Raw genomic sequence first — 22,827 nt, 5'->3', positions numbered from 1 at the left:
GGGAGGATGAGGTGAAGTGTTGTGAATGCGTCTGCATGTACCGTCTGTTGCAGAAGTTTGCGGCCCAACGCGCCGGGCAGAAGAGCAGTATCGCTCCCGAGAGGCGGCGCTGCGCCCGCCGGCGCTGCCTGGTGACGCAGCTATAAAGAGTGAGGAGGCTTGTTCTCTTCCCCTCATCCCGCGGCTGAGAGCAAAGATGTGCGATATCAACCGCGGGATGAAAAGAAGAGAACAAGCCTCCTCCCTCTTTATAGCTGCGTCACCAGGCAGCGCCGGCGGGCGCAGCGCTGCCTTTCGGGAGCGATACTGCTCCTCTGCCCGGCACGTTGGGCCGCAAAGTTCTGCAACAGACGGTACATTACCAGAGCAGGCCAACTGACACCAGTGCCATGCCAACCACAATTGCAGGCAACAGGTTTGTACTCTAGGTTCTGTCCCACTGCGTCATCTGTTTCAAATCAACTTGGAACCTCAAACAAGAACACGCCTCACCGTGAGCATGCTGTGGCACTTGTGGTCCACCTGGTCGTCCTCCTCTTGGATGTAGAACTTGCGGAAGAAGCTGAACGCTATCACCGTATAGATGTACACTATGATGGTCAGCAGCATCACTGTCAGAACCAGCTGCAGAGAAATTATTTCATCAGGGTTCCATGTCTAGCACATCACCCTAGCTTCCTGTCATCACAGTAATTTATTTGATGAACACCAGTACGATGGAATCAAACAGCATAAATGATGTTCCGTCAAGTGCTTCACTTTGTACACAAGAAGGCCCCTCTTCATAAAAAAACACCGTTACGTTTTGAGGATGCTTGAGTACACAGCATTGCCATGAAATGCACTGTGCGGTGGAAATTGCGGTGAATTTGAAAATTTTCTGTGTACAGTTGAACCTGGATAATCCAAATTTTGGTTATATCAAGCTCACAAAATATCCCCTTGAAAATCCCATGTAAAAGTATAGGAAAGCTGCGTCTATATCGAACTCAATTTCACCGGTCGTTCGATATATCGAACTCCGCACCACGCATTGGACGGTGCACCTTCCCCAAAGACGCTCGAATCACCCTCGGCCGTTTACCGCGTGATGTTTTCAAACCACGTGCGGAAGGAATGAGAGGGAGCAGTTCGGCGACGGCTGGTCTAGAGGTCTCCTCAATTTGGCTGGACTTTCGGCACCTAGTTCACAAAAGTGTCATGGCAGGTGCCAGTAGTGCGAAAGCAACTCGACACCAGTGCCCTGTGTGGCGAGACCAAATTGAATGCTGAAGTTCCAAACGTGGAAGCCTTGTCTGCTATGGGTCTACAGGTGCGCCCGACATGGCGGCTGTAGCAAGCATGCTCGGAGGTCGTCGAGAACAGAATCCTCACTGCTTTTGGCCAGGCTCAATTTTAAGTCGACATGAAAATTTTGAGAAAGGGCTAAAAGAACTACAACTAGAACAACGTCGAGGCAGTTGTGAGCGGCATCGAAGATTTGAGATACATCTGGGCGCGTCTCGCGCCACAAGAACAATGACAACACCTCATGCCGCTAGCTGTGAGCATGACGGAACAAGCAAAGAGAGAGTTAACAAAATTGGTTAACGAAATTGCGTGGGTGATTTCCTCAGTCTAGGATACCATTAGTTTGGGCTGCCTCCCGGGCCCTGTTGAGCAGACTGCGCTGCTCAGAGAGACCCGTGTGGGCCAGCTCTGGCTCCCAATCCTCTTGGCTGAGTGCTCGAGCTTTATATTTCTCTAATTGCTCTTTGCAGTTCCATATCATGTGAAGGATGCCCGAGACTTCACCGCATGCAGTGCATATGCTATTTTTGAATTTTTCGCGCCAGATCGTGTGGTACTTTGCTAGGTTTGGGAATGTCCTAGCCTGTATGTTACTCCAGGCTACTGCCTCCTGTCTGCTGGGATCTTTGTGAGGCTCTGCATATCGTTTTCTTCAGAAATCTTCGCAAAACGCTAATCAGAGAGAGAGAGAGAAACTTTATATAATGCAAAAAAAATAAATAATGTAGAGCTCCCGTGGTTGGGTCCTCCAGGACTCCCGTGGCCTTTGCTGCCCTGCTGGCCTGTTCAATCAGCCAAAGCTGGTCTTTCGACTCCGAACTGGACAGCGCAGCCTCCTACTGCTCCGGCGTGGTGTTGTGAATTATCGGCACTGCATCTATTTTCTGGCAGGCCCATGTGATACGATAAATTGTTGGTTTCTGTCCACACCAGGGACACGTGTCCCTGCATACGGTCGGATGTATCTTGCTGTATAAAGGTAGGCATGGATAAGAATTTGTTTGTAGCTGCCACCAAGACACTGACTGCTCCCTGTTTAACAACTTGTGGGGTAGAGGATACCGTCTTCTGGTCCCCCGGTAGTGCACTAAAATGTCTGCGTAGGTATGAGTCACTGCCTCAGTCTCTTTGGCCTCTGACCTCCCTCGGTTTTGCATAACCTCGAGCCATGAGATTGGCCTGGATGTTCCCGGCAATGTCGCCGTGCCCCGGAGCCCGAAGTATGAGTTGTTTTGTGTCGATTATCTTGCCGGCCTTCAAGATGGCAGCCGCTTTTTTGCCAATCCTGCCGTTGGTGAATCCTCGGCAAGCGGCTTGCGGTCATCGCTACCAGCGAACGCCCGGACCTATTGCCCTCAGCGACCGCTAGAGCAACAGCGGCCTTCTTGGCGTCAGACACGGTGCAGTTCCATAGCGAGGCGCTCATTTTCTCCTTTAGCTGGAAATCAACCACCGTCACCACCGCATCTATTTCGTTTGAATACATCGCCGCATCTACATAGACGGTATTCTTGCTCTGATAGGTCTTGGCTTCCGCCCTGGCCTTACGTTTACCCGGATGAACGACAGACAGGATGCATGTTCTTGGGAATTGGTGCTACTACAAACGTAGACCGGATAGCATCCGGTATGTCTATCGTCCGTTCAATCTCCAGCATGTGGTCATGATAGCCTAGCCTTTGAAGGAGAGCTCGTACCGCCGTAGTGCGTTGTAGCCTCATCTTCTGAGAGACAAGCTGTGCTTCCCGGTGCTCTTCGTATGTGCTTGTTAAGCCAAGGGCCATTAAATTCACGTTTGCCGTTCTTATTGGCAGCGCCAGCGCTGTCTTTTACGCCTTCCTGAGGATTGATTCCACTTGCTTTTCCCCCGTCTAGCTCAGGTGTTGATAGGGAAGGCTGTACATGGCTCTGCTTACCACAAGCGCCCGCACTAACTTGAGCGTGTCTTCCTCCTTCATCCCCTTTCTTCTATAGGTCACTCGCCTAATCATTCTCGTTATCTGGTCCAAAGATTCAGATAGCAATCTGATCGTGTGGTCCAATCTCTGATTGGACTGAATCCACATTCCCAACACTCTCAGCATGTGCACTTCTGGTATGCGAGCCCCGGCTAGCATAATGGTGAGGTCAACTTTACTGTCGTATCGGGGCCTATATACTCTGAGAATTTCAGATTTTTCGGGCGAACACGAAAGACCCCTAGCCCTTGCGTAGCTGTCGACATAGTCCGCGGCTGCTTGTAGCCTCTCCTCCTTGAGACCTAGCGAGCCCTCCATCGTCCAAATAATTATGTCATCGAATTACATTGCGTGCCGAATGCAGTTTATGGCGTTCAACTTCTCTGCCAAACCAACCATAGCGATGTTGAAGAGAAGGGGCGAAATTACAGATCCTTGAGGCGTACCCTTGTTAGGCATCTGATCTTGTCCGATCGCAAGTCGCCGATCCCTACAGTCGTAGTCCTATCCGTAAGGAAGGCCTTGACGTAACCATGAATCTTTCGTCCGCAATGTAGATTGCTCATCAGAGAAATATTTCTGAGGAAGGCTACTTGATTTGCAGGCAAAAAGCCCTGCCTATAATTTAGCTCTTCTGCTTTGCCTAATAGCTGGGCACGACTCACCTGAAGCCGCTTCTTGAGTGCGCCAGCTCATTATGTTTTTCAATTAAAAACAGAGGTTTGTGTCTAGGCCACGTCTCCCTCTCATTTTCGGGCAGCAGCTGGCACTTCAGCACTTGTGCCCGGGTCATCGGCTGCCGCACAGATTCCCAGAGGTGCCGGTGGTCGGGCTGCTGCATGAGCAGCCGGAGCTGCCAGAGCCACATCTCGGCCCTCTTCACGGCTGCCTGCGCTGTCGCCCTCGAAAACAAGGCTTACGCGGAGGCCATCTAGTTTCATAAAGAATCCTTAGCTGGCCAGCAAAGAATGCATTGCTTTTAGAACTCACTGTCAGTATCGTGCAGTAGCCCTCCTCAGTCTCCCAGTGCATGGCCGTCACTGCCATCCAACACGGGAAATATTTCCTGCTCCACGCCGTTCAAACAAATGCGCCGTCGTTTGCTACTGTCGCATGTGCAGCGCTTGCAATTGCTTCGGTGAGAGTGCCAACGTGCAGAGAACTTTTGCACTTCTAGGCCTGCACGTTGCCAAATCGAGTGCAGGTGGCGCTCACTGCACTTCTCAAATCAAGTGCCAGAGTGCAGCACTTTTGAACTGGTGCAAAAAGTGCAGCCAAATCATCATTCCTCCCTTTTCTTCTGTTCTCGTTCCCCTTATTTCGACATCTGACCTCCCTAGTCCTGTTCTCTTTATGCCCAAACTCGCCTCTGCCCACCATAACCGCCTCCTTCTTCCATTCGCCGTTCTAACAATTTCTGATGGCAGCTGTGTCATCTATGCTTCCCCTTCCCTTTTCCCTGCCCGACGGTTGTTCTTCGCGGGGAGTGCCTCGGCTACATTGAAGAGCTGGACCCTGATCGCACTTACATGTTCTCCGAACCTGAAGTTTTTCCTCACGTCGCTGCCCTGACTTCTTGTGCTGCTACGAGTGATGAGCTTCCTGTCGACGCCCTTCATCGAGCTATCACGACCGACCTTCCGTCCGCCCAACGGGTCTAAATAGTCATCTCCTTCAGCGCTTCAGTGCATCTTTTGATGTGTCCCAGCCTTCCTTGGTCTGCGCCTTGACCGTTTCTCATGCAATCGACACTGGTCCTTATGCTCCCCTGTGGCAGCGACCATATCGCGTGTCGCCCACTGAGCGCCGCGTCATTCGTGACAGTGTCACCAATATGCTTCAACGAGGCATCATACGACCATCTCATAGCCCTTGGGCCTCCCCCGTAGTGTTGGTGACGAAGAAAGATGGCACGATCTGCTTCTGTGTGGACTACCGGCGTCTGAATAAGATAACCCGCAAAGATGTTTACCCACTACCACGAATTGACGACGCGCTAGATTGTTTGCAAGGAGCGGCGTACTTTTCGTCGCTAGAGATGCGCTCTGGCTATTGGCAAGTACCGATGACTTCCGCTGACCGCCCGAAAACAGCCTTCATCACTCCCAATGGCTTGTATGAATTCAATGTGATGCCGTTCGGACTGTGCAATGCCCCCGCCACCTTCGAGAGAATGATGGATAACATTCTCAGTGGGCTCAAATGGGAAACGTGTCTTTGTTATCTAGATGACATTGTCGTTTTCTCGAAAGATTTCCCTTCTCACCTTCTGCGCCTTCAGTGTGTCCTTACGTGCCTTACTGAAGCCGGCCTACAGCTCAACTTGAAGAAATGTCACTTTGCCGCTACCAAGCTCACAATACTTCCAAGGATAGCGTTCTACCGGATCCTACCAAACTTCGTGCCGTCGCAGACTTCCCCAAGCCCACAACCTTGAAAGAACTTCGCAGTTTTGTCGATCTATGTTCGTATTTCTGCCGTTTTATCCGCAACTTCGCCAGTATCATCGCCCCTTTAACGCAACTTCTCGCCGGAGGCCCGAACCTCTCCTCTTGGTCACCAGCCTGTGATGCTGCGTTCAGTACACTACGCCGTCTACTGATTCACCAGTATCATTTTTCACGATCGAAAGTGGCATCTCAAACCGATTTCTGTATATCAAATTATCGATATATTCAACTACTTCGCAATCCCCTTGAAAAAGCTAAACCATTTGCATCACAGTGATTGTCCCTGATGGACACCGGTCTTCATTTCAAATGAAACCCAAGTGAGGACAACTGCTTTACTTTCTGCACATTGTCCAGAACGTTGAACAAGTGCTGTAAAATCCTGGAGGCCTCGGCTACCCTTTCGTAAGTGCTTTGTCTGCACTGGTGCGCAGACAAAAGTTTCAGAAGATGATCTGATCACTATGTTATGTTATGTTAGGCCATACGACAGTTTCAGCATACTGAAATATGGATGCACAAGAGGTATGCATCGGTGTTAGAAAAGTGTGATGCCATTCTACAATAAAGACAGTGATGTGTGAAGCAGCATTCAAAATGGTGCGACTGGCTGATACGCAGTTCTGACTGCAATAAGGAAAGGTGGAACTAATGCATGCCTGGTGAATGGGCACCACTGGTCCATGCAATCAAGGTTTGGGGAGGTCTGTCTGTGCAGGTCATACCTTGACACAATCTTCTGCCTGAATTAACCAGAGCAAGGCCTGACGCCATAAACTTATGCTGGCATTGACCACAGGTGCATTTCTGGTTCAAATTAGCCGACCTAACTGTGTTAAATTATTAATATTTTACTGCAGTTCCTGTTTCAGTAAAAACCTGTGCACACATCCTGCAAGTATCACAGAAAGGGGTGTCCGAGTTCATGATCACCAGTTTATTTTCCTTAAAGCATGTGCGAAACGGCTTGTTTCAAGCACTTTGAATCCAGGTCTAGGTGAACCAAGCGTATCATGTTGCAAAGTTCATCTCATCAACAGTTTCTTATCTGAGATCATCTTAACACATCTACTGTGTTTAACCCCTTGAACCCCTTTTGCACAGAATTGCACTCTCCAGCAATCTTTAGGGCTGCTACAAAAGTACCATGCCCTAGTGAGGTGAGTAGAAAGGATAATAGAAAATTGTGTACAGAATGCAACAAAGGGAAGAGGCACGACATAAGCACTGAACCAAAACCAACCATGCCTTGGTCAACAGATAGGGTAGCAGAGTTGAGAGTTGCACAGCAAGTTCGGCTAACGAACAGGCAATGCAATCCTTTGGCACCTGTTTTCCGTTGTGCGTGACCGATTGCAGGATGGTGCGCAGTGTCTTGAATCCCACAGCCACGTCGAGCAGGTGTGCCGCAAAGAAGAAGTAGTTGAGGTTGCCCATCACGGAGAAGGTGAAGTACCACAGGTTGTACAGGAACGACTGCACAGGGACAAGTGCACTCAGTGGCACATCTGCACGACCACAACTGAACTGCTTTCAAGTCGCAAGAGGACGACATCTGCTTTGCAGCTGCCAGGCCAAAAGAGGTCTGTATGGAAGAACCCTTCCACTATTCCACACCCTTCTCTCACCTCACTTCCCTTTCCCCAGTGTTGACCTTCCCTCACATCATCTTTCCCTGTCCGCGGGCCACAAGGGTGGCAAAAGTTAGGCCCTGACTGGGAAAACGCTGTGTGTCGATGTGCTTGCTAAGCTAAGCAGGAAGCAAAAATGAAACTGCATGGCTCTTGCCAGACAGGTTTGCACAGCCCAAACGTTAAAAATATGGCAAGAAGTATGGGTGCACAGCAATTATTCACGCAGTACAGCCAAAGTCACTTCTCCACACTCTTTCTCTGCTGGACAGGTTTTCAAATTAATCCAAAAGAGTTTCAACTCGCACTAGCACATCTAGAAACTCAAAGTAGAGTTGAAACTGAGAATAGGTTTACAAAATAGGTTTTAAACCAATGGTTCAATTAATGCAGAAACCAAAGTCTGAGTTCCACCTCTGGCCCAAGCAAAAACAGAACAAGATTTGTTGCATAGATCACAGCAGACATTTCGGCAAGGTGACAATGTTCTCAAGGGAGTTAAAGTGTATACAAAATGAACTCATTGATGCAAATCTACACTCAAGTGAATTCTGAAGAGCCAGATAACTAATTTGGGTGCACATAAATATCTACATTCCTAATGTCACGTGGTGGTGACAGTGTCATAGGTCACAAAACAGATACGAGTAGAAGTGAAATCAACTCTTTATTGGGATCACTTGCGTGCGCAAAAGAATTCAACAACTCATAGCAGCAAACATACTTGCCGTTTGTGGAACTGTGAATACCTGTTGCACTCGTCATTGCTATATTTAAAGTTGGCAAAGAAGTATCCAGATAAAGCCGCAAAAGGTGGAAAGGTGACTAGCACAACCTTGAACATTGTAGAAACAGATGTGAATACCAGTCGTTCCAGATACATTCCAGCACATTTTGTGTGACAACGGAAATGATAAAGCCAGGTATCGGTGACACTGAGCGTAAACAAAGAGCACAGAATCGTCCATTGCAGCACACAGACACAGCAAAAAGGCCGCGTGCCATTGGCTTTAAATAAAATTGCGAGGGTTCCCACCTTAGGAAACATTGCCTCAATGTTCTGGAATAAACAGAGAAGGCATTAGACATTAATGGGCCTTTAGTGTGAGTGATGGGGTTTAAGGCAAACAACGTGTACGATCTCAGGATGGTTGCATCACTACTGTTATGCTGTCGAAGATGACTTTGTAGTCTTGCAGCACAGAATCACAGCGCTGGCAGACGAGGACAGAGGGACAAGATACACACGCACACAACTAGCCCAGTACCAACTAGCCCAGCAACACACTGCATTCATAGTCATGTTGTCCAATGTGGCGGAGAACTTTTTGTGGGCTGAAGTATGGCTGCAAGAACTTTTCACTCCGTCTGCGATGGCGAATCAACACTGATACTCAGGATTGGTCTCCTGGCTTGTACTCTTCCTCACGTCGTCATAAGTTCTAACAGTGTACCATGTGGCACCGATGCACTGCTGGTTTTTAATGCTTAGTCGGGCAAGTCATTGAGCTTCCTCTGCACCCTGAAGGTAAACGGTGATGTCAAGGTTGCCTTCGTCTGTGACGCTGGTAGCATTAAGTAAAGTATTACAAGTTTAAAAGGTGTCAAATTAGTTGTCTCTTGGACGGCAGTGTTATATGCGAAGATCAAGTAAGGCAGGATGGCATTCCATGTCTGATGTTCGGCGTTGACGTACATTGCCATTATTTCAGCTATAGTTTTCTTCAGATGCTGTATGAGTATGTTGGTCTGCTGGTGGTACGCAGTAGTACTCTAGTAGAATGTCTGGCTGTAGCTTAAGAAGGCTTGCATGAGCTCCACTGTAAATGCTGTTCCTCTGCCCATGATGAGCAATTGAGAGGTGCCATGTCAGAGAATTTGTTTGACGAAAAAACTTGGCAACTTGCCCTGCGGTGCCATTAGGGAGTGCTTTTGCCTCGGCGTAGCCGGTAAGGTAGTCGGTGACTAATATGACGCACTTGTTGCCAGTAGGCGAAGTTGGGGAAGGGGCCAAGGAAATCCATTCCAATTTGTTTAAAGGATTTGGTCAGGGGTGGTATGGGGTTCAGTAGCCTGGCAGGTCTGATCAGTGGCATCTTGCGTCACCGACAATTATGGCACATTTTCACGCAATGTAACATATGTGGCCACTAATACTTCTCTTGTATGTGCATGTGCGTGAAAACCCGAGATGCCTGGCTGCCGGCTCATCGTGGGAGGCTTGCAGATTTTCCTTTCTAACATTTTTGGGGACGACAAGTGGTCTTGTTGGGAGCGAAGTTCCCCTCTAACCCTTTGGGGGTTTTTGCCGTACATGTACGGCGGCGATTTTTCATCCCGCAAGGTTTTTGCCGTTCTGGTACGGTTTCAATCCTCCGTTTGAAATTTCGCGCCCTAATGACAATGCATGCTCACTGGAAAGTGCTGCCACTTCTTAGGGCTTACAAAAAGTGCTTGAAATTTATGGTGCTGCCTTCTTGCGAAGATAAACAGAAGTGACTCATAGCTGCAGCCTGGCTCGCGGCAACGCCGCCGCCATATCGCGGTTTCAGTTTCGCGACGTGATCGAGGCGCGAAACTTGATCTCTATCTTTATGGGCGCTTTCGTGCTGGGGATAAACAGAACTGATTCCTAGCTGCAGTTTGTGGCCCGGTCTGCGGCAAGGCCCTTGCATGGTTTCAATTATCCCCCCCCCCCTCCGGTATTGCCTTCCAGATAATCAACTACATTTTTCAACTCAGGATCCGAGCGCTGCTGTTGTGCGAAACTGCTGGCGCTCACCGGTCCCAAGAAAGCGTCGTCATCTTCATTCGGGGCAGCTTCGACGGGGACTCGAGATAAGCAGTCTGCGTCTGAAAGCTGAATGAAGCGGCTGTTCAGGTTGATGAGAGCACTCTTCTCGTGATCTCTTTCGTCAATCTCTATTTGCATTGATTTGCAAGTTCATTGATGAGAAATACTTTGCCTTGCAGAGGAGGTATACCGTGTGTTGTCAATGCGAGGGAGGAGATAACTTCTTCGTTATGTTGTTCAAACAGCACTAATCGATTCAGAAGCGAAGTGCCCGTTCCTTCATTTTGAGCAGAATAACTACTGTCACGAAGCATTCCAGCAATTCTTGCTCGATGATGACCTGGCGTTCTCGTGGTGACATGGTATGGACTTTTGTGTAGAGGTTTGGTGTGTTCGTCCATTAATATGTCGTGCTTGGCGAGTGGTGTTCGATGCCGCTTCGATGCTGACGAGAAGCACTCACTGTAGCTTTAAAGAAGGATGCGTATCTGGTCTTGGCTGCTTCGGGGAAATGCTGGGTTGATGTCAAACATGGAGCGGTTGTCTTGGTTAGATGCATCATTTTCGTGTTGGTCAGTGGGAGCAGAGATGTCAGAGATGCCTACTAGGTCATCTAGCAAAGCGACAGTCATGCCCTTGCAATTCCCAGTCCACAATCCAAAAGTAGCTGGGTGTTTCCTTTGATGATACCTTCTGTGGTTTTGATGCCTTCGACACAAGATACGACGACGCTTGATTGGGGTGGTAGTCGTATAGCCAACTAGCCCGCTCGCAAGTACTACTGGTAGGCTCAATTCTTGGTAGAGGATGAGCAGAGCAACAGGACATTCGAAGTTGCCGAAACGGGTATGGCATTTTGCATCAAAAGCTTATCAGCTTTGAGCAGAGGCGAATGATTGTTCAATGTCCATTCAGATTATCCATGCCCAAAAGCATGTTGCAGGCGTACTGCCGCAGGACCATGAAGTTGGTAGGATAAGTGCATTCCTTTACTGCTACCCTTGCGGTGTATTGCTTCAATGGCATACTATAAGGTTGCCATTATAGCAGTGTGGATCTGCGGGCCATCCCAAATAATCATCACTTTCTTCAGCTTGAATAATAATGGTCCACTGATGACTGAGTAGTCGTCTCCTGTGTCCACCAACACAGTGACTGAGTGATTATTGTCTGCTACTTCAAGGTCACCTGTGCATGTCCTTGCGTTGCATGGTGGTCTCGGTGACCGATCTCAGTTTTGCCATATACTGAGGTCCTCTGGCCGGGGCACATTGTAGTCCATTTGCCAGGCAGTGGTGCAAGTTTGAATACTGGTCGGATGGTCGTTGGTGTCATCAAGTGGAGTAATGGGCTGTGGCGTCGCCACTTGTCAATGGCATTGAAGGAGGATCTTTGTGTTTTTGCTGTGAAGCAACCTCACCTCCAAAGGTTGCTCTCTTTAGTTTCCTTTGTGAGGGGCTTCGGGACCTTCCTCCCATATAGCTCTGGCCCGGCGATGTAAAGCAGGACCTGAATAACGATGGGGAGCATGACAGATGACTTGGTGATGCATACTCTTTGCTCCACAGGAAGTCGTCAATTCCTTGAGGTCCCTTGCCAGAACGAGAACGTGGTGCGTCAATAGCGAAACCACACAGGCCAACTCATCTATATGGGAATGGCAGAGAATGTGGCCTGCCTCACTGCAATGGAAGCACAGTGGGCAGTTGTTGGAATTCCTCCAGGGGTCGCATTTCCTGGGGCTTTGGCATTGTTTACAGGCTTGGCAGATGAGGGCCAAGGGGTGGCTGTTCAAGAGGAGCTTGCTCGCGTCAAGGGGGGCCTAGAGGGCCTTGTCAGAGCGACGTAATGTGGCAGCATAGTTCATTGCCATGGCTTCTTGCGCTGGAGCTGTTGCCCAATGCTTGCTGGACTTCTTCACAGATGATGTCCGTGAAAGAAGAAACCTGAGGCTGTGTTGCTGATGGCAAGAGGCGGCGCAACTCTTCCCGAATTATTTCACAGATGATCTTACAGAGGTTACTTTTCTTGCAGCCATGGCGTCAATGTGGCTGGCAGACAACACTTGAAGAGGCCTGTTGTAGAGGTGCGTCTTTGCACCCAAGGTCTTTCAGATACTCACTGCTTCCTGGTAGAACTCCGCCACAGTCTTTTGTGGCTGGAATAGAAGACACAAAAATAATTGATTTTTCCCGCTGCGCATCAGTAGGTTGACCTTAGCCTCTTCGGTCATGGTGGGATCAGTGTGGTGGAAGAGAAGCTTCATTTCTTCAACATAAGGCAGGACAAACTCATTTGGGGGTTGAATTCTTGATTAAAGAAGTGCCTGGATTTTTTTCTTTTTGGACGGCACTTGCAAAGATCGTCAAAAACTCTGCCTTCAATGTCTCCCAATCCTTGAAAGAGGTGTCATGATTTTCGAACCAAATTTGGGCAGATCCACAAAAAACAAAGCAGACTTGCCTCAACTTCACAGCATCGATCCAGGTATTGAATTGAATTTTGCCAAGTGGTCAAAGAGGTCAAGCCATTCTTCGTGAGAGGCTCATGGGGCTGCACGAACATGAGCTGCTGCGTTTATTTGGCTGGCTACGTATTGATTCAACACTAAGTAGGTTCAACACCTCCAGCAAATGTCACGTGGTAGTGACAATGGCATAGGCTACAAGCAAACAGACACTATGTGTAGAACTGAAATCAACTCTTTATTGGCCTGATTTGAGCCTACAAAAGAATTAAACAACTCTGCAGCAGGAATAGTGGCTAAAGTGCTTGCTGGTCATCAAACTGCGAATGCTTGTTACATTCGCTAGCACTCAATTTTAAGTCGGCGAAGCACCAGTCAGATAAAGCCACAAAAAGTGACTAGCAGAGTCTTGATCTTTGTAGGAAAAGATACGAATGGCTACAATCCTTTGAGATACACTGGTGCATTTTACATGATAACGCCCCAATATTAGTATGGAATATTCATATATTATCAATGCTACAAGCAAATAAAGCCCTGACCCGATACTCCTGAAATAAAAGCAGAGCTAGGGACACTAAACATAACTTATGCTGTTTTTAGATTTCCAGAAAGCGTTCGACACTGTTCTACATGTTTTACTAATTGAAAAACTACCAGCTTATAACATTAGTCCAAAGGTTATTTCCTGCCAGCGTGGCACAGTGACTAGGGTACTCGTCTACTGTGCCCAAAGATGTGGAATCGAATCCTGGCCTCGGCGGCCGCTTTCGATGGAGGCGAAAAGATAGGCATCCGAGTGCTGTGTGATGTCAGTGCACGTTAAAGAACCCCAAGAAGTCAAAATTTCTGGAGTTCTCCCCTACGCCGTCTCTCATGGCCTCAGGCGCTTTGGGACGTTAAACCACATAAACCAAACCAAACCACAGGTTATTTCTTGGATATGCTCGCTCCTTGCATTTCATAACATTTGTAGTTATTGGCGGGTCTCAATCTCGAGCAGCAATGTCATGTCTGGGGCACCTCACGAATGATCTTAAGTCCACTATTATCTTTGCTCTACATGAATGACATAAGTGATGCCATCCAATTTCAAATGCGATTATTCGCTGGTGATTGTGTACAGTACAACGAAATAAAAGGTGCGAGTGATGTGCATTCTCTCCAACATGACGTACACAGAATCAGTGAATGGTAGGTGAAAAGGCATATGAAACTAAATTTAAACAAAACTGTCTAGGGGTGTGCGAATAGTACTTTTTCCAAACCGAATCGAATACGAATAGTGCACTCTTGCTATCGAATCGAATACGAATAATGTAGCTAAAAAGCGAATCGAATACGGATCGAATAGTGAAAGCAGCGAATCGAATACAAATCGAATAGTAGAGCGCTATAGAGAGCTCTACTATTCGTTATAGCGCTGTTATAGCGCTGCGGTAGAGCGCTATAACTCGTGGAGTAATAGATCTGACGGGAAAACGCTGATCGCCTCTAGGGGGCGCAACTATTAATCTCTACGCACATTGTCAGTTGCTGGTTGTTTTTATCTACAACAATTACGTTTGAACGAGTTTATTTAGTGAACTAGATTGCATGATACAATATATCAGAGATTACGAATGGCTGAGCGACGCTTTCGTCCGACTTGCGTCCGAGTAACCCGAGGCCATAGAGTTGCGCTTCCCCTGCTGTTGGCTCTTCGAACTAGTTATCGCCGAGCGCGTGATCTCCTCATCTTCCTCTTCTTTTCAGTGACTTTCGTTGCTTTCGTTCTTTCTCAATTAGCTCGCGTGCTCCCCTCTAGCTGGCGCTAGGCGATTACAACTGGCGCTAGGCGACCTGAGATATATAGTGGAGAGTTGTATGAGCATGAGCTGACAACATTCATGCAACTCTCATGTCATGCGCCACTCGCATAATAAACTTAACCTCAACTATTGATGATGAAAGTGAATGAAATTTTTAGGGAATAAACATGTAGCGTTACTTCTCGGCAGATTAGAGACGTGTGAACTATGACACGACTACGAGAAGTTGCCTCCGCAATTCGTGATATGTCCAATCTTCAAGAATGTTTCCATGCGAATGGACCGTGTTGCGGCCACGCTGAAGCATGTAGGCTCCCTAAACGGTGATCTCTGCTTCTCGCGTAGGTTTATTGCGGCAGCAAGCTGTGCCTGCTTGGAGCTGACGCTGCCTTCGCGAGAATGGTCGGAGGTAACCGAGACGTTAATTCGTGCCAGTTATTCGAAAAGTATTCGAAAATTTGCGAAGATATTCGAACAGTTTCGAATAATTCTCAATTTCCACTATTTGATTCGTTTAACCAATCGAATATTATAATATTCGATTCGATATTCGAAAATTTCGAACATTCGCACACCCCTAAAACTGTCTATCAAGTTTCACAATACAGTGCAAGCTCGTTAATTCGAACCTCAATAATTCGAATTTTCGGATAATTCAAACTACACTAGTTGGTCCGGCCAAACGTTGTATAAAAAAACACCATTAATTCGAACGCAAGTAGGTTTCACTATAAATAATTCGAACTACATGCCACCGCATATGGGTGGCTTAGCATACAGCACATAGCCAAAAAAACAGAAAAGATACCTCCGCGAAAGAGCGGCATAGTTAGAGGATGCGCACGTCCGAAACGGAGACAGAAGGTGGAATGAGGTAAAACCATGCAAGAGTGGGTAAAGCTTAAATGGCGCCATGACAGGCGCAGCCACGCCGGAGGGTAGAGGTTGGCGGTCTTCCGCCCTCCGAAATTCACAACTAAATACTCGTTAATTTGAACCGTATTAATTTAGAAATATGAATAAGTATTGTCGGCGTGGTTTCAGCCAAAGCCCATTAAAGGCTATCACTTTGGACGGGCGCTACAAATTATGAGGGAAAATTTTTTTTTTTCCTTGCGAGTGTCGCCCATTCTTCCACCCATCAGCCGCGATCATGACACCGGCTTTTAGCATCGTCCTCTTCAAAAGGCATTTGCTGCTGTCACGCGTTCCAATAATTGAGTGGCAGTAGACAGCGCCTGCCCCAATCGCCCATGGCATGATAAGGCAAACATACTGAAAACGAGGATTGCACAACCAGATAATCGCTGGCCCTCTGCCAAGTTTGCTTCCCCCTTTCTAGAGCTATTATCGTGATGTTATCGCTGCGCAGCATCTTGGCGTAGTGCCCAGAAATCCGTTGTGGACCGTGACGGCATGAAACGGAGGGGAGCGCTACGGACTGACACTTTCCAAATTTTTTGTCAAAAAGTGGAGGTGGGTGGGTTCATTACGCTAATAAATAGGGTACATTTACCGTAATACAATGGTTCTTGTCAGCTTTTCGAGGCCATTCTATAATTTGAACATCGGATAATTCGAATTTTTTTTCTGGTCCCGTGAAGTTCGAATTGACGAGCTTTTACTGTATAAATACTTGGGTGTTTAATTTACATCTCAACTTAAAGGTCCACGGAAACGGCCCCCAAGAAACCACTGACAAACGTGTTCAGTGTATAGAACACATCCTTTTGAGCATTAACGCAAAGTATAACTCCTTGGAACAAAGCCAGCGATTTATTATTAATTTCTAAAAACAGCGTTTTTTGAAATTCGCGGGCAGAGGAAATGTCGCTTGGCGGTGTCGCATGGAACTATTTCCTAATCCCGTGACGTCACGGGTCGGTTGACTGGCAAGGCTTGCTAGAAGCTGCCATTCGCTGCGGTCACTGCAACCATGACGTCACGAACACACTTCCGGTAGCTGCGAAAGTCGTCTGCTCGTACGCTGCTCGAACTCTGTGCGGGCCGTTACAGCTCGCCGCCCTTATCGGTTAGGTGGCCATTGCCCATTAAGTGCAACAACCGAAGCGACGCAGGGATCGGCAGAACGAAGCTGCATTTACAAATATCTTATTTATATAACGTGGTTTCAGGAGTATCGGAGTGTCGTCCGACGAGGCGTCAATAGCACGGTCAAGCACCGCACGATGGCAGCACCTCCTCGACCGCCGTAAACACCGCCGCTGTGGCCCCTCCTCCCGCATGCCGTTCGTGAACGACACGCCGGATCGTTAGCACCGATGTCCGAAATAAAGCGTGCTAAACTTTGTTGCCGTCTGGAATACTGAGCCGAATATCAAGTATGAAGCCCTCGTGAGGATCGCTGACCAGCAGCAAATTGCTGGTAAGAGCTATAGCCGTGATACAAGCTAGTTTCTGCTCAAGCCAGCTGCCGCTGGTGCATTTCGGCTGATCCGATCTGCTCGTACTAGCTCTGCGATTAATGCGTCGGCAGAGTTAATCCTATAATTATTTTACTATGGCAGGATAGGAATCACTATAAGGCAGTTTCATAAGTAGACGATTTACGACAGCGTTGATCATGTTCCAAAGCGTCGACCGCCGCGGCTTCGAAGCGAAACAATAGGCCTAGCGACGACTAGGGACGTTCACGCACGGCGCCGGCGTTCGCCGCGCTCGCACGTTCCACCCCCGCGGTAATTGTGTAGCGTATCTCAGCCTGCTCGCGGCATCCTGTGCTGCAAGCGTTGCAAACTCGTGTACTTTCATAGCTAAGGCCGCATATTTTTTTGCGTTCTGCTCAGCAACAAGCCGTTCAAACGATACTGTAGGCACGACAAGGCTTCAGTACGCAGTCGCTGCGCTGTCGGCCGTAATCGAAGACGTTGGGCGGCACCATAATCTATACATCGATCTTTAAACGTGATACAGTGGGCAAATGAATAACTTTGTGAAGCAGACCCGCTCGTACGTTTCGCGCACTCGGGCGCCGACGAGTAGCTTCCGTCAACAGACGCCTTCATAACCTCGGTTAACGACGCAAACCGAGGTCGTCAAGCTCGGTTTGCGGTAACCGTGGTTAGTGGTGCAACCATGGTTTGGTCCGCCGTGTAACATAGGATAACCACGGGTTCGCGGTTACACTAACCGTCGCTGCGCGAACTGGCGAACTCCTCAGGCGTGTGCAAGCGAGGACGGGTTGGCGGAGTACGCCAGCGAGCGAGTGCGCGGCAACCGAAAGTTCGTCGAAGTGACGTATGTCTGGGCGGAGCTTTGAACTTGCTTGTATTCTTTGTTTTTTTTTTATGGCTCCCTTCGGCGTACGAGTTGAGGGGGAAAATTGGAAGGGTCATTTTTAACCGCCGATATCTCTGGTGTTGCAGAAGCTAGATCGAAAATTTTTCCGGGAGAATGATGGGTGGTTCAATAACTATCAGTGTTATGGCGTTGTTTGCCCTTCTTGGTGACCCCTTTCTGGGGACCTTTAAGTGGCAGAGACAGGTTGATTATGGTGCATCCAGAGCTGTGAAAGCTTTGGGCCTTCTGCGTAAAAATACCAGGTCTTTTTCACTACCTACTAAAGAATTATTGTACAAGACCAACGTTAGGTCAATTCTTTAAATATGCCTGCACAATTTGGGATCTTCTAGCGATGTGAGACAAAGTCAAATTAGAATAGGTTCAGAATTTAGCCGCTCGGTTTGTGTCAGGAATTCACAGAAAAGATATCTCTGCCGAGACTTTGAAAGAAAGACTGCAATGGGAGCACTTGGAAATCCGTCAAAGTAATTTGCAACTCAGGTTTTTTTCCACAATTTATCATTGTTCTTTTGCACTGAAAGAGCAAGATATATACTGGCACCTCATTATATCTCTGACCATGAGAGCACAGTTTCAAAGTATGGGAGATTGCCTCAAAAAGTGATGTATTTCAATTGTCTTTTTTTTCAAAAACAATATGCGATTGGAACAAATTGTCTTCAGACACTGCAATGACGTTTTCTTTCCTGCCTTATAATAACAATTTTAGTTTTGTGGTGCTGTAACTCCTTTTTAGTCTGTTTTCTTTTGTCTTTGTTTTCATGCGATTTTGACTAGTTTCCATGGCGCTGACACTGCTTATGCTATGTTTATTTTTTATGTATACTACCCCCCCTCCCCCCGTTATGCTGCGTGGCACTGTGGGTAAATAAATAAATAAATAGATTAAGCTGTGTGCCACATTTAGATTTGTGCTTGATACACTTAATCTTCTCAAATAGTTGCAATCTTTGTGGAATAGTGCCCAGTGGGTGATAAACACTGCACCCACTTTCTCGTTTTCTTGTTCATACTAGGCATGAAAAAAAAAAAAAAGCAGCTTCTTCCATAGAACACTCACATTATCGGTGATTGTGACGCCAGCCTTCCAGATTTGGTATTTCCAGTCCACATTTGTGATGCTACAAGAAAACAAAGAAGTGTTACATGACAGATGTAAGCAAGAAACAGTGCATGCATGTTTCGAGAGCGGATAAGAAAAATTTGAAACAGAGCGAATCGAGTACTTTGGTGATGAATACTACAAGGCTTCAAATGTGACACTGTCAGCACAGTAACTCACAAGGGAAAAAGTCCACTGGGCTCCTCCTGCTCCTGGGAGAGGGAGCCACTCTTGTCCATGCCCAGCACATTGCTCAGGGCCTCGGGGTCATACGTCTCCGAGTACTTCTGCCGCACCTGGCAACAAAAAGGGGGTGAGGGGGGCTTCTCTCAAAGCACCTTCTTTATTGATATTACTGGTCCCAAAAGTAGAGGCTGTTTCTTTTCTTATTCATTGACATTTGGCACGAAGGATGACAACGAGGACGCAAACATCAAACAATGAAAAACTTTATATGATTTCGTGTTGTACGTTTCGTTCTCTCGTCCCTGTTCTTTTGCGCTGTTTTAGAATGTATACATGGAGCTGCTGAAGCTTTCCCAGTAGAAGCCGTGTTTATATGAATGCGACAGCTAGCGCATAGCATCACATCGCATCTGGTTCCTAGTGCATCACATTCATGTAAACCGGCGCAATGCGCTAGAAAATCGCAATACATTAATGCATCAGACAGGGCTAGATTGAGAGGGTTAAATCGACTTTATTTGTGCATGTAAACCCAGTCGCATCGCATTAAGGGTAAGGTGGCGGCTTCCAGCGACCCATTAGCCTCACCACCAATTTGTCGTTACTGCCCACCGTGTCTCACGCTCACTGCCAACAAATGGTGAACGAAGCTTTTTATTTGTCTGAACATGCCCGCACCACACAATTCTGGTGACAATATGCCTCAAACTAGCTTCTTGAATCGGACAGCTGTTAGGTTTTGCGAATAAGCATTGTTTCAGCGCCATGGAGACAAACTGCCAGACAGGGTGGGATATTCAAATAGCTGTGGGTTGGATAAAGGCGACGAGGTATTCGCGATTCCAGCAATCTATGCGGCACCTGGCGGCGAAACCATGCAACGCGCGGGTTTCCTCGCTCGCGCTATGGAAACCCGACAGCGCTCGTAGCACCGCGAAAAAGGAAGATAAACAACGGAAACCAGTGGCACATAGTTTCATGTATTTCCTTCGTGCTCTAGCGATCGGCGCCGGAGAATCAATGCATTTCCAATCTCCGCTGCCGTCGACAATTTATATATAGCCTCATCAGTTTTTGTTGTACGATTTCTTTCCTGGTATCAACTGCCTTCTGCAGGCACGGAACACCTACGGATAAGTACCAGTAAACAATATGTACTACGCAGCTCGACTTCTTGCGTCGCATACATAAGTCGATATCAGCGCACGTATGAACAACTCTTAGTCGTGACAGCTTGATTACGGCGCTTTTTAACCATGTTCTGCTAAGAAAGTCACCACCAAATGCACGTAAGGGAGCAGTCTACGACGATCGGCTGAATTCTTCGCCGCGTCAAGCAGGTGTCTCGAGATCTGCAGGCCACGCAGCGTGTACGTGACACTGTGCTCGATCTTGGACGGCGCACGTTACAATAATTGGGCCCATTGCGTGATCATTCGCCTATATGCGGCCGCTCTCTTTCTGCGTCGCAGCTTATCCCACTTGAATAAGATCCCTGAATCAATATAGTTTTGTCGACAGGTCTGTGACGATTACGCGCGGTCAACCGATCGAGCCGCGGCACTTTTTATTTCATGTATTCTCAAACAAGCGGTAATTCGGCAGGGACAAAGCTCGCTTCAGGGTGCTCATTTGGTCAAGTGCCCGCATGCGTATAACACCTTGCCAATTACCAAAAGAGCAGTGAATGTAGTTATACATGCATATACATACACATCAGATCCAGAATTAGCTTAATTACTATATATTAATCAAACAATCAAGGAGTCGTTGAATTAACTCAAAATGATACTGAAATCAACAGCTTATCTGTGCTCAAAATGCAACTTAGATGAGCTCATCTTTTGAACTCAAGCTCCTGATGGCCCTTCATACCTCTTGCCACAATCAAGTTTAGTTCTAGGATATTCGATACATGTGATATATGCTGAAGTAAAAGTGAAGTAAACATTGCACATTAAGAAAAGGATATCAATAAAACAAATGAATGATGAATGCAGATATATTCACACATCACCTCGTCAACTGCAGCATAACCCCCATGAATAAGTGAAAGTGAATGCAGATTGGTCACACAAAACTGATGCACACAAACTTCCTTGCATATAGGTAGAGTGTGCTTTCTTGGACACCCGGCAATTCATTGCAAGAAACGATTTGCGGCTGCTCTAAAGGCTGTTTCATAAAACAGCTGTCAAGAGGAGCTTTATCAGCTGTACGAGCAAGCCAACGCACTCATTAGTTTTTCATGTTTGATGATACTATTAAAGGAGATGGCTTTCTCGGCAGCAGCTAGTATTTACGTAATTCCACAACTTCTTGAACGTTTTTTATCATATGCAGTGCACAAGAGTATCACAAGCGAGCATAAGCACTCACCAGACTCAAGGCACAGCATCAAAGAAAACCAAACAAGGGTTGAGCATGAGCGATCAGTTTACAAGCAAGCAGGATCGGTCTTCACCTGGATGAAGAGAAGTCCTCTTGTTGAAATGTTTGCTTATGAACTGAGGCTTCCCCTGAAATCTTGTTTTTCTTTGATACTAGATGTCCAACACTTCCATATGTCACTTTTCTAATGCTCTATTTTCGCATTGCTAAATACAAAGTTAAAGGCACAAGCATCATATGGCACAAGCAGTATAATTGCTGTGTGCCTCCTGCACCTGATATCAGATTGCTTGCTCGCTCTCTTTACAGCAAAGCATTTTCAACATTTACATCCAGCCACACATTTTGTTGCATGCTGCTAAGTGGTAAATAAGCCACACAGTCTCGGCAACAAGTTAGCTCTGAAAGGTGTCACAAACTACTTTCAGTAGACTTGCACAATTATGTTAACAAAGCACTATTGCATCAATGTCTATATAGTAACAACATACTGCACATGACTGTGTCTGCGCCCGACATATAGTTCTCTTGTAACATATTGCTTTCTGCACCATTCTCACTTTTCCAGTTTACATCTTTTGAAGCTATATAGGCAACAGCAGCAAGTGTGGCATTGTTCGAGTTGTGTGAAACTATAAATGAGCATCAGGTAAAGAAAGAACAAGAGATATGGAAGCTATGTACCATAAAGCATAAGTAAAAATTTTATTAGTTGCTCTACCGTGCAGCTTATATGAAAGGCAAAACTACTTACCACATATAGACAACATAATCAGCACAGCCTTTGACTGGAACATAGTGTTTCCACTGTCACTGAAGCCACACTTGATGCTTTCACTTTGGGTTGACACATGAGTATTATCTATCAATGTTTAATTTTTAGAGCAGTGTTTTCCTGTTACAACTTCATCATTGCTGCGATCAGCTTGCAGTGAGCAGGTACTGTGCTGGTTTCTCATAAGAACACACACTCAGACATTATACATGAAATATTTTTATTAAAAACCAGGAAATGATAAATTAGTTTTCCCTATGACAGTTGCACTGTTCTTCTGTGTCCTGATCTTTGAACAGCTATGACAAACACATAAAGTGGCCCTGTCCTCACTTTCAGCAAGGAGCACAGTGCCAATCAGTGTCGAAGATGTTATCTTCAACAAACACCAGAATACATATCAGTCGTGTAGTTCGACATAGAAGACCAGGAGGCATGCTTGAAGATGATGGTAGCAGAGCATATATTTAGAGCATAATATATATTCAGAGTAAAACTGGAAGGACCAAAACTGAATTAGCAAAAACAACCACTTTCTGCTACTTAACTGGTTAGGGCCTAAGCACCTAAATGGTTACAACCTAACCATGTTACATGACTAAGCATGGAGTCCAAGCTCTGAATGGTGTGAACTATCCTTTCTTCAAT

General features: G+C 46.8%; 1 protein-coding gene across 1 annotated transcript in view; it reads right to left on the bottom strand.

Annotated features, from left to right (window-relative positions):
- RyR (Ryanodine receptor) overlaps window positions 1-22,827 on the bottom strand; it is a 1,181,579-nt gene that overhangs the window by 28,939 nt on the left and 1,129,813 nt on the right. Inside the window, exons 120-123 of the mRNA XM_084584752.1 lie at window positions 19,008-19,123; window positions 18,786-18,846; window positions 7,028-7,174; window positions 493-624 (exon numbers count right to left, since the gene is read on the bottom strand). Coding sequence (XP_084440878.1) covers window positions 493-624; window positions 7,028-7,174; window positions 18,786-18,846; window positions 19,008-19,123 — 456 coding nt within the window. The remainder of the gene's footprint in view (window positions 1-492; window positions 625-7,027; window positions 7,175-18,785; window positions 18,847-19,007; window positions 19,124-22,827) is intronic.

The sequence above is a fragment of the Amblyomma maculatum genome, chromosome 11, assembly GCF_055883805.1.
Source record: "Amblyomma maculatum isolate TAMU_Amacu chromosome 11, ASM5588380v1, whole genome shotgun sequence".
Taxonomy (NCBI): domain Eukaryota; kingdom Metazoa; phylum Arthropoda; class Arachnida; order Ixodida; family Ixodidae; genus Amblyomma; species Amblyomma maculatum.
The sequence above is the reverse complement of the archived record's forward strand: the minus strand, read 5'-3'. Positions and strand labels throughout refer to the sequence as shown.